This window comes from Tachypleus tridentatus, chromosome 10 (assembly GCF_004210375.1).
Source record: "Tachypleus tridentatus isolate NWPU-2018 chromosome 10, ASM421037v1, whole genome shotgun sequence".
In the NCBI taxonomy this organism is placed as follows: Eukaryota; Metazoa; Arthropoda; class Merostomata; order Xiphosura; family Limulidae; genus Tachypleus; species Tachypleus tridentatus.
This window is the reverse complement of record NC_134834.1, coordinates 172281895-172294964: the sequence shown is the minus strand read 5'-3', so window position 1 is coordinate 172294964 and position 13070 is coordinate 172281895. Positions and strand designations below refer to the sequence as shown.

At 32.3% G+C, this 13070-nt stretch overlaps 1 protein-coding gene across 3 annotated transcripts in view; it reads left to right on the top strand.

Annotated features, from left to right (window-relative positions):
* LOC143230917 (annulin-like) overlaps positions 1–13070 on the top strand; it is a 125093-nt gene extending 112023 nt beyond the window's left edge. For all 3 annotated transcript variants that reach the window (XM_076465235.1, XM_076465236.1, XM_076465234.1), the window contains 4 exons: positions 186–333; positions 2740–2900; positions 5400–5539; positions 10092–13070. In XM_076465235.1, coding sequence (XP_076321350.1) covers positions 186–333; positions 2740–2900; positions 5400–5539; positions 10092–10269 — 627 coding nt within the window. In that variant the 3' untranslated portion in view covers positions 10270–13070. The remainder of the gene's footprint in view (positions 1–185; positions 334–2739; positions 2901–5399; positions 5540–10091) is intronic.

The window sequence follows — 13070 nt, the reverse complement described above, 5'->3', positions numbered from 1 at the left end:
CTTCAGTATTGTACGGGGAAAATATAACATATAGTGATGTGTATTTTAATACTAGAAGCAGTTTTATAACCCAAAGGACATATTTCAAAAACATGGAACAGAATATTACAAATTTAATAAAAAGAGAGGCTAGAATAGTCGAGTTTGTTTCCGTTTTTAAGATATGTTTCTTTTTCAACTTTTAGGTGAAACTAAAGGCCAAGAACAAGAACAATAAAAATAAGGATTATACATTAAAAGTAATCCTCAGGGTTGATACCATGCTTTATACTGGTCAGTTGAAGAACTTGGTCAAGAAGGACACATTTGAAATAAAGCTCGCCGCAGGTGTAGGTAAGGGCCAACCGTAAACTATTTGTTTGAGTATATTATATTAATAAAAAAACAATATTACATTACATACACGAAGAACTCTGAGGCATAGCTGGGAAGCTGAAAAAAATCTAGGCTTATTTATCATGTTATTTTTTAGCTTAATATTTTCTGCCTCCCTCTCTGGTTACGTCATTAGAAGAACTGTGTAAAGCCGCAAATAATCAAAGATACTTTATTGTACTTTTCGAAAACAACAAACAAACGAACTTCCGGACTAAATGTTGATTGACAAATAGAGATGTTTTATTAAACCTAGGGTCGTGTGATAAACATCTTACATAAATTTCGGATCAAGTGTTGAACATTTCACAATAGTATACTCTAGTGATGAACATCGTCGGTCAATTCATTGTTAACTAATAAATTTTGTTTTAGTCAACTCATGTTTAAGTAATAATTATGTTATTTAATATTTTTTAGAGATGATCACTTTATATAATTTGATGTTAAAATATTCTGTTTTCCTAAGATTGTGTTTGATCAATTAATAAACGTTTACGTAAATTCTTAAGCACATTACGAGCGTTTTGAATAAATTAATGACCAATAAATGATAAATACTTTACAAAATGTATGAATAAATCAACAAATTTTACGTGTGTTTATGGTCAAATGATGGATATTATATGGCAAACGTATGATAAAACAAACGATAAAGTTGGATGTTTTATTGAATTTTTACAATAACTTTAATTAAAATAATTAGTTGTAATTTTTTGAACGCTGTACCAGCAAATTAATGAATTTTTTTTTCGTGTACAACAAAGAAGCTATCATGAGCTGTAGTAACAATAGAAGGAAAAAAATTTTGAAAAGAAGTTTTAGAAAAATATAGTTTATAAAATAAATTATATTGTTCGTGAAATTGCATTTACATGGATTAAAACTTTCAGTTATAGAATACAACTTTTCAAGTACATAGAACTTTCTTTTTAAAAAAAAACAAAAACATACATTTGGAGGTCTGCAGGATTCTTGAATTTCTAATGTTTGACGTGTAGGTGTTTTCTTATAGCACAGACACAGCAGGATATTTGCTGAGTCCGCCGAGGGGAATAGAACCCCGTGATTTTGGCATTGTAAATCCGAAGACTTGCCGCTGTGCCAGCGGGGGACCTAAGTTTAAAAAAAAAAAAAGATTTTTTTTGTGAGGGCCCTGGTTATTGATGTGCAACACGGTTACTACTGAAGGAGGCATTGACTGCACAATACCTTGAGGTTAAAGTTGGCCCCATTCACTTAATGTGTCCCCCGCTGGTACAGCGGTAAGTCTACGAATTTTACAACACTAAAATTAGAGTTTCGATTCCCGTCGGTGGGCTCAGCAGATAGCCCCATGTGACTTTACTGTAAGTAAAGCACTTATGTGTTCAATTGTATTTGGATAATGTATATTTTCCTGAGGTTTGAGCAGTCCTAAGAGGGAAGAAACATCTGCCCATGGGAAATGTCTGCGAACAGAATTTGCATCCAGTCAGTACAAAGATGGTGTTTCTTTGAAGTGTTATATGGTCAGCGCGTTAGTTTCATAACATACAGTGTTCATGTTACCATTTTGTTTGGTCCCTGGATATTTAACTTAACAATATGGTTGTAACTTGCATGAATCATTTGAAAAAAATGTTTGCGACATGCTGTGATAATTTAAATAAAAATATCATAAATTTATAGAACTTTATTGCAGGCACTTAAGTAAACGTCTCTTACCCAGAGTGACGAGATTCTACTACTTCATTGATCTTCCCTTCGGCCATGTCTTTGTTTGTTGTTTAGTACAAAGCTACAGCTATCTGTGCTCTGCCTACCACGGATATCGAAGTCCGGTTTCTAGGGTTATAAGTTTGCAGTCACTTGTGTCTAATATTCTTGTCAAGTCTGGTTTTGTAGTGTTGGTTCTTCAGGTTTTGTATTTCAAGATATATATAGTTGTCAAGAAGAATTAATCTTGTGGTTAAGCCTGATTTTGTAGTTTCAGATTTTTTGGTTCTACATTGCACTTGGGGGCTGGCCACGTGTTTTGGGAAAAACTTATACTGTATCGTTTTCGTAGACCTAATCAAATGTGAATTACATTATTTACAGTTTCAAGTGTGGTAACTACTTCTTGGATTTCTTCCGGTGACTTACTATTCTTCACTACTCCTGATATGTAAACTTTTATTTTTTTAATCCCATGATCATTGCTCCTTTGTCTTGTCGCTGTAATATGTGTTCACAACCTAGAAACGCTCAAACGTAGTACCTTTATGTTTTCATATTTTCGAAGCAGAAGAACTTCGGGTCTAATAATCCTGTAATATAACCTTTTTCGAGTTTTTAAAAGTGATATTAAACTAATTATTGGCTACGATCCTTTTTTCTTAGAGGAAGAGATGAAGATGTCAGTCTCTTATGATGAATATGATAAAGTGCTTGTTGAGCATTGTGCATTTAACATTGCTGCTTTGGCAACTGTTGAAGAGACTGCTTTTGACTATTATGCCCAAGATGACTTCAGAGTGCGAAAACCAGACATTGTAATAGAGGTAAGGTTTGTTATATTTCATTTTAGAATATACTGTACACTCTCATAAAAGAAAGAATAAAAACACACTAGTTTCAATTAACTAATGGTTTCTTTGGATAACAGTCAACTTAATAGGGTAGCTAGAAGTTGCGAAAGTATAATTTTTTTTTAAACTTCTTAATTAGCATAGAAGGAATTTTTCCATTGTATAATCACTCTAGGAAACATACTTGAAGTTTTGAAACTTTGTAAAATTAGTTTTTATCTTTTCCTGAATTACAAATTGTGGCTCGGAATTTGTGTCTAGTTTAACAAAAGATGTTACTAATTCTAGTTGTTGTTTAGATCACGTGCTAAGATAAAACTTTAATATAAATCCGTTGTTTGGCGAAGTATTGGTTTTACGCATTCTATAAAATTGGAATAGATACAAAGAAAAATTGCTGCAGACCTGTATCAAATAAATGTAGATAGTCCCTTTATAATGAGTATTTTCATATTTTACCTATCATTTAATTACACCCCTTGTTTATTAGAATAAAATGTATGACTGAATTTGTATAAATGTATTGATAATGGTAACACATGTGAATGCTTAATTAGAGATTAAAATATCGTTTTTATTATTTTCAATTTGCGTATCCATAAACTATGTCACGTAAAATGCAACATGAAACTGTTTCCTACTCTTCTTACACAATTATTGTGTAATGATTAAGTCTTGTAGTTTGATATTTTTAACACATTTAATTAATTTCTTAAAGAACTGCTCAAATTTTTTTATATTTTTAATTGAATTCAGTTAACTGAGGAATGAACAAAAAAAGGGAGAAATGGCTCACAAAACTGTGTTATAGTTAGATTTTTATTATAAAAGTCATGAAATAACATAAATTTCAATCATAAGCTTAAAACATTAATAAACAGAAGCAAGGTATTTGGCACACTTGTTGGGTTTAACTCTACTTGATTTACATGAAACTGGATTTATTTATAAAAATTTATTATAGGTTACGAATTACATAAATTTCCCAACCAATTGCAGTTTGAAAATTAACCTAGTGATACAGAGGTACTAAAATTACAAATCTTAATTTCTGACGTACTCTAAGTATGTTTCTTGTGTTGTTAGAACTGTTAGTATTATTTTTAATTGAGTACTGGGAGTTGATTGCATTGTATAACAACGATATTCTGTGGCTCGTACCCTTGAGACTATACACTTTCACTATTGTTAATCGTGCTCAATTGCTGAGTGTGATTAATCACTATTAATTAACATTGTCATTTCTTTGTAATTCAGCTTCTGCGAATAATGGAAATTCACTCTTGGACCATACATCTAGAAAATGTTTTACAGAACATCTCACAACACGTCAGCAAACCAACTTCACAGAAGCTCACATGTATGTGAGATCATGTGACTATACGAGTTTGTTAGAAAAGACATAAGTAGTCTTTTCATTCCCCATGGTTAACAGGAAGGAATGTTGTTGTGAACAAAGATGTTGGATTTGACGCTATATACTAACGTATCTTGTTAGCATAGTCATTATACATTGGAGGAATTTCAACTTAAATAATTGGCATCAAGACTACATATATAATTTAAAATGTCATTATGTGATAAATCTGCGAAAACATCAATCCAAATGAAAGATTTTCGTTACACTCAATGTGCAATATTTGAAAGTCTTTGTCTCTGTGTATTCTGTGGAAAAATCGCCAATTTATTGCACAATTATTGAAATACTTGAGGTCGTGTCTAATTTTTCAGTTTAGTTTCGCCTTTGACGATGAGGCGATTCTTGTACAGTTTTCTGCAGTTTGTCACCAGTAATTACGGACAACAACTTGTGTACTTCTGGTCAAAGTGTTTTTGAATTACTTTGTGTACGGTTGATGAGGACTTGTGTAACTCGTCAGTAATAACCTTCTGAACAAGATTATTTTTCGAATAGAAGTCCTAACACTTAGAGTGTTGGATGCTGTTTTAGGTGGTTCTACACCTTTTTACATGAATTCTAATTTTTCTTCACCGAAGTTTTTATAGTTTTATATAACTTCGGGTGTTATAACATTTTCATCTCTCTCTCTCTTTTTGATAATTCATTAAGGTAATATAATTCTTCTGAAAGTGGTGTGATGTGAGACATCACAGTGCCTCCATTTCATTATAAAATGCTCGGGTATTTGCTACAAAACAAAGAAACGTATGCTAAACATGTTGGCCATATCCGCGACTCCACGCCACTGTCTGAATGTAATCAGATTGTTCATATAAAATACGTTTAACTTTCTCTCTACGTTTCGGTTTATAGGAGAAGGGGAAAAGAGAAAAAAAAAAAAGAAGGTGGTGGTTTCTCTCGAATACAAATAATATTAAGAAAGAACCAGATATTTAATAACTGTCTTCAGTAACCATATATAAATAAACATAGGTTTCTTAACATTAAAACTTGGGATATGTAAAAATCTGTTGAAATCCAATGACACTTGTTGTTTTATATTGTAACAGACAGAAGGAGATTTTGTTCAAGGCCAAGAGTTCACCGTCCAGGCTACACTATTGAACCCCCTTCCTAAGCCCCTTACCAAAGCCATGTTTATTCTTGAAGGTCCAGGTATTAGTCAGCCTATAAAATTGACGTTAAAAGGGTAAGTAATGATAGAAAAAAAATTAACAAACAAAGCAAGTATTCTAAAGACGGTTGGCATTTTCGTTTGCAAACTTTTTTTGTTAACCTGAAGAGGACCTAAGAAGGTCGAAACGTTGTTCTGTACTTTATTTTAAAGTTTTAATAACTTTGTCCTAACGTTAAAGGTGCGTGCTATTTTCGCAAAAAAAAAAAAATCAGTGTTGTATTACACAAAAGTACAAATAAGATTTGGTGAAAACCGTTAATATGAGAATAACGTTTCTATCGGTCAGTCTTTTTATCGTAGGTTTCATTTAATTTGTACATTTTTATTGTGTATAGTAATATTGATGTTACTACTAATTTTTGTATGTTTTCTTGTCCTAGCTTATTTTGCTTGTTCACTTTTCACACGTTTATTTTATTGATTTAATTATTGTTAAATACTGCATATGACCTTTGATCTACGATGAATATGTGGTGTTTTGTTTTGTTGTTGTTATTTTTTATTGTACAGACGTATTTTCGTTATAAATGTTTAAAATTAGTTATAGTAATAGTTTTGGTTCGAAAGACAAATTATCACATAGAAGGCAGTGAGTGTATCGTGCGGCCAAAACAACTTGCTGGTGGACACAGTATACATTAATCAGTGATGTTGAGAAAACCCACTTATAGAGAAAAATATATATGTAAAAACGGCTCGTTTGGGTTGAGAAAATATTTTACGTAGAGGAGCGAACAACGTTTCGACCTTCTTCGGTCATCGTCAGGTTCACAAAGAAAGAAAGAGGTAACTGACCGGAAGCTAACCACATGTTTGAAAGGGGTTGTGAAACTGAGTGTCGGAATGTAGAGGGCGTACTTAGATATTTGAATATATAATTTTATATTATTTATTTTATTATTATTATTTATCATATTATTTTTAATATAGGTATAAAAGTGTTCCTTTGTATTGGTTTATTTTGGGTTTAAGTTGTTGTATAAGTAAGGCTTCTTTAATTTTGCGTTTGTTTATGTTTGTTTCTTTATTTAGTATTTGAGTGTTTTCTATGGTTATGTTGTGTTTATTTAATTTGCAGTATTCGAAAACGTGTGAAGGTGACTTTTGTGTTCTTTGAATGTGGTTTCCATTTTTCTACTTGTTTCTCCAATATAGAAGTCGTGGCAGTTACCACATTGTACGAGGTCTGTTCAAAAAATACGCGGACTGTTTGAATTGCGCGGCTCCAGTTGGTTCCAGGGGAATCCGCTTGGTGTCGCTAGGTTTGCACATATCAGCTGATTACGACGCCATTTACCGATTGCAGATATCTTCATTTGTGTATTAGCTACGCGGTTTTAAGTGAAGTGCGATTTTTTCGTTTGGCGGATTTCAGAATGAATGACCTGAAGGAGCAACGACTTGCTGTGAAATTTTGTGTTAAACTTGGAAAATCTGCGACTGAAACTTTTGCTGTGCTTAACACGGCTTACGGTGATGTTGCTATGAAGCGTATGGCATGTTTCAAGTGGCATGAACGTTTTAAGGATGGTCGACAGTCCATTGAAGATGATGAGCGTCCTGGACGTCCTTCCACGTCAACTGACGACCCACACGTCGACAAAATCAACACCCTGGTGCGGGCAAATCGACGTCTGACTGTCAGGGAGCATGCTGAAGAGTGTGGGATATCAGTTGGATCTTGTTACGAGATTTTGACCGAAAAATTGAAGATGCACCGCGTTGCTGCGAAATTTGTGCTTCAGAACTCGTGCGTATTTGGCCAAACACTCGATCACTGTTCTTCCCCACCCCTCTACTCACCTGACCTTGCTCCTTGCGATTTTTTCTTGTTCCCCAAACTCAAAAGACCCTTGAAAGGAAGAAGATTTGAGACGATTCCCGAGATTAAGGCAAATGTGACGAAGGAGCTGGAGGACATTACAAAAGAAGCGTATCAGGACTGTTTCAACAAGTGGAAACACCATTGGGATAAGTGTGTGCGTTGGGGAGGAGAATACTTTGAAGGGGTCCCAGACCTATAACTTCTAAATAAAGTACATTTTGTTTTATGACGTCAGTCCGCGTATTTTTTTAACAGTCCTCGTATTTTATAAATAATGTTGGTGTGGTGTTTGTCAGTATAGTTTTTACATAGTATAGATCTCAGTTTTGTGCCTGGTTTTTGAATAAATTTGGTATTAACTGGAATGTCATATTTTGTAACTAGTTTTTGCCAAATGTTGGCTATTTTTCTGCTGATGTCGGGAATATATGGTATGCAGTAGTATATGGTTTCGAGATTTTTTGATTTGTGAGATATATTTACTTTTGTTGGTTGATTTTGCTTTCTGAAATACCTGAGATATATAACATCCCCAGTTTCGAGTTTGTTTTTCTGCGCACCAAAACTAAGGAAACTTTATTTGATAGAAAAATACACTTTACGGACTTTTTCCTTCCAAATTTGATATTCTTTTCAACCTACAATTAGAGTATCATTTAGTGGAGATATGAGCCACATGTGCAAAGTTATCTAACAAAACTGATCAGATTTTACGAAAACTTTTGTACAGATCCATGCAAAATCTGACGTGAGCTATGGATCCAACATTTTTACTACAGTGGGAAGAAAAGTGGACCGTTTTTAATTTTTCTTTGTCATTCAAATTAAAGACGGTTATTTACAGCAGCAAAATCTTAAGGTGAAGGACGTGTAGATACATAAGTATTGCTTAGACCAAACAGACTAGATTAGCAATTTCTATCTCAAGTTTTGAAAAGAATAAACGTCGCACGGATGGATGGTTATAATTGGTTATCCATTGCCATCTTTTCAGCACAAATTTATCGAAATTATTCTAATTAAAGAGCGCTTAGTGTCACGTGATATTAACTATAAATAGTGATGCTTGGTTCGGTTCTAACAATTACATGGGGGCGATGACAAGAATCTGTTAACCTAAATTCCATAGCATTACTAAAAGGGAAACCTATAACACTATTTCACAGAATAATCTACCACCATATATGTTAAAGAATTTATTTTTTCTGTAAAGAAAAGATCTGTTCCGAATAATATGGTTGCGATCCTAAAGCTAAGGTGGGTTATTATCTTGTGTCACTTTCTTACTTGCTTTCTTGGAGTGTATTGACAAAAAGTGGTGATATCTAATGAAAAATACCTTAGGTTTGTTTTGTAGTTAATCACAACGCTACACCAAGGGCTATCTATGCTCAGCCCACCCAAGAGTATCCAAACCTGATTTATAACGTTGTAAGTTTGCAGATATAACGTTATGTCATTTCTCAATCCACCATCATGCCTCAAGTTGAAAAAAAATGCTGCCTGGCTAAATAATGAATAAATATTTGTTGAAAAATTAATATCAGTGCTATAATAGTAGCTTCCAACCTGGCCAGCAGTTTTAGTTCTATTCATTTAAGTCACACGCTCAACCCTTTTTATTGGCTGCTTTCTCCCCACCTAAGATGTTTTTGATTAGATAAAAAAAAACTAGCTGGAATACCCGTCTGTTGTACAGGTGAAATAAAAAGTCGTTTGTGACAAAGGATGGGAATTGTACTTGTATTTTTATTAGTATAACAAACAGTTAAAATGTAATAAAAATACATAAAAATATCAACACTGAAAAGAAAGGAATACTGTCCTCAAGAATTTTGTTAATATAAAATTAGATGGGGGTCCAAACCCCCTCATGTCATCCTGTATCACTGGGTCAAATTGCGATGACTTGGTAATTTTTTCCGAAATTAAACATAAAATTAGATGGAATCCAACCTCCACGACCTTCCTCGTGTCATCCTATATCACTTTGTGAAGTTTGTTGCTTTATATATTAATCTGTGGAAGGTTAAATGTTTGATAAATTTTAACAAGAATCTTTGTTATAAAAGTAATTTCCATTTTTAAACGATGTACTATCATGTTACTTTTGCGATAATGTATTAAAATCAAAACAGACTACATGAAAAAAAAATATTGTTTGGGATATACATTAAAATACCCTAAAACTACTTAACATGTATGCGAACTAAATATCTGTAACATGAAAAAAGTCTCGAAGTGACATAATTTATAGAAAACTTATATGTATAGACAATAATTTGAATATGCTTTATTTACTTATTTTACAGCCCTTCGCTAGTACAGCAGTAAGTCTACGGATTTACAACGCTAAAATCAGGAGTTCGATGGGCTCATCAGATAGCTTGCTATGGCTTTGCTATAAGAAAAACACACACACGGTTATTTTACTTCAATATCCCACTCATTAGTCACGAATTCCGATTCATTGTTTTGTATTCGGTTAACATTAGGAATGTTTGATGTAATTTTGGAAATAATTTTAAACAATTATTCAGCAAGAGATCCCACTTATATAAATAAACGCATGACTGTCATCGGCTGCTGCTCAAAAGTTGTACGTATTCTTTCAAATAATTATAATTTTTCCACTTAAAGCCGATGAGTTTTTAATTAAATTTTAAGTTATTGTTTTATTTAATTCAAATCTGAGGGCGTTGTAATTATTTTTAATCTAAAGTATTTGTTTCGTTCCAGAAATATACCGCCCGAAAAAGAAGCCAAGGTCAGTTGTAAGTTGATACCAAAAACACCAGGGGAGAAAACCATCGTGGCCAAGTTCCAATCCAAAGAGTTGGAAGATGTGGACGGATTCAAAAACATCAATGTTAGGCCTAAGGCAAATTTGACGAATAAGCCAGACAGCAACAACTGAGCTGATTCGGCAGCGTAATGTTGTTAAATGTTAATGTTTAGTTAAATGGTATGTTTAATTCTAACAGTTGCGCGTATTTGTGTCCCTAAAATTGTTGTTTACGCGTTAAAATTGTAACACACTTTTCAAAACCCGTTCCTCTGTTTACTATAAGACATGCGATACAGTGCCACTAGAGCATTTTTGAAGTTATAAAGAAGAAAAAGAGGTACTCGTTAGAAAACTCCTTCATAATTAATAATATAAATCATAATTAATACACTAGTTTTCGTTTTACGAATATATATATCTTTAAGCACGTTTTCAAGGGTTGCCACGTAAAAATGATTCTTAAAAAAATCTTTGGGATAAAAATTGAGATTTCACCTGTCTTAGAATGGACTAGCTTGATTTTTTTCTGTTTAAACGTTAAGGTAAAAGAAATCATTTTGTTTTAAAACACAAGATATGTTTTATCCATTGAATATTAAATATTTTAGTTTAATTCTGTATTTATTGGGCAAAATGTAAAACATTTTTAAAAAGTACTTTTATACTTGTATTACACGTGACACTTTAGATTGTGTTTGTTTTTAAATCAATATAAAGTAAATTATAGCATTTTTTAAATTTCAATATTTATGTTAAAAATTGCCTTAGTGAGCTAAAACATTAAAGAGTGTCATTTTGAAAATTTATTATATATATGTATATCATAGTATTACATCGCTATTTCTTGATGAGAGAAAAAATGATATAGGCTTGATCTATCCTTTGCTTATGACTTGTCTGTTAAGTTAGGCTTAGTTTCGTACTGTTCACAAAGACAGCTCAAGACAGGACAAAGTAAAATATTTTGATCAGTTTTTTGTTCAAGATTATTTTATTTACAATGGAAGTTTTTTATTATTACATACATACCCTACGGTATTATAAATAGTCTAAGAAATGCGTATAATACTGGCACAAACAAACATTTACACATTTACTTCTAACTTATAGTAAATCATACTGATAGGTTACATATTAATATGTGATTAATAAGAAAAAAAAAGCGTTAAAACTTGATATGTATTTTACTGGTCCATCGTTTTTTGCCTTATTATTTTGTCCTGAAGAAAAACAAAGTGTTAAATCGTCCCAGTTTCTCTGTATTTCAGGGTGATTTTATTATCTGTGGTTGGTCATTATACACAACTTCTTTGAATTTTACTTAGAGACAAACCACACTGTACAGTGGTTCGTCTCTCTGTTATTGGGTAGTCACAGGAATTGAGATGTAAGATCTGCACAGCCGCAAGAATGAAAACGAAAAACATTTTTTAGTAGGTTCAAAATAACTTAGGCGCCATTTTTATCTTATGTATTATGATTTTTAACTGTATAAGGTTTAATTAATTTTTATTTGTCTATGGTTTTAAAATACAATGCAATAAACATCAGTTTAGCATCAGTTTAACATTAAAAAGCGTTATTTTAAGTTAAATTGTCTCAAGACTGTTACAGTGTAACTTCGTATAGGAAAAAAAAAAGTTCCAACTTTTCATTTTGGAAATCTGATAACCCTATTTTTGTCAGATTAATCTCATTGTGAAGAGTATCATCAAGTAATGAAGACAATTATCACGTTTTATTTTAAAAGATGAATTTTAATCATGTATTTTTAATTCGTTGTCCAGTTGATAAATATCCTTTTTCTACTTTCTTAATCAGAGTGCAGTTTGTCAAATTTCAATTGTCTGCGAGTAAAACAAACATAAAATAGCAGATTTTAAAACGTTTTGTTTTATCACTCCGAAAATTTCGCGGTTTTACTTTTAAACATTTAACGGCTTTTACTGCTTTCACCTACAAGTGTCTTCATGAAGGGAAGAATGAAAATATATTTTATTTGATTGAGACCAATTACCATGTTCAGAATCAGTAATTTATCCCCATGTTTAGACTTCCACTTTGAAGTTTTAACCGTATTATATATTATAGAAGCGCCAGACGACTTCGTGCTTGCTGCTATTGTAATCATCTTTTTTTTTAAGTCAATTAAAAATGAGAATACTCTGCCTTGAAATTTTTTATTTGGTAATGAGTGTGTATTTGTCTAATTATGTAAGTACAGGATACAAAACAAAGAACTGGATTAATTATATATGGAATGTATTATACTGCACTTTTTGATCCAGTTTAAAAACTTACGTGCTCCTACTGCTAGCATTTGCGTGTATGTATGAACACGATATTCATTAATTGAATTGGTGGTCATTGAAACAATTCGTTTTACAGTATCAAGTGTTTAAAATTTTCAATGGGAAATCGTCATTGTAAATTCAAAATCCTCTTGGGATGACAATTGAAAGTTCAATCTGGGGGAATTAAGAAACAAAAGAAGGAAAGCAGAGCCAAAAAAATCATCTAGTTCTAATATACGTTAACTTAAACTGGAAAATAATTATTAAACCGCCTTGTAGTTGATATTTTGATCACATTTCTAAGGCTTGTATTATGCTTTCAACTGCTGTGATCGTAAACTCAATAACTTATACAACAGCTTCTAGCTTGGATGTTTTCAGCAGTTACATTTCAGAGAAAGAAGAAAACAATCCTAAATAACTTATAGCTATCTATGCGCAAATGTGGTTTTGTGTTTTCTAATAGATTTTATGTAAAAACTTGGATGGTTATACTTATGTAATGTTTATTTTATTTTTGCAGTATTTTTCTGTTACCAAGCCCTCTACTTCATCATGTAACGTGTTGTTAATTCAATATAATTAAACCGTTGTTAAAAAATAAAACACTTTTGATAAACATATTACTAAATGAAA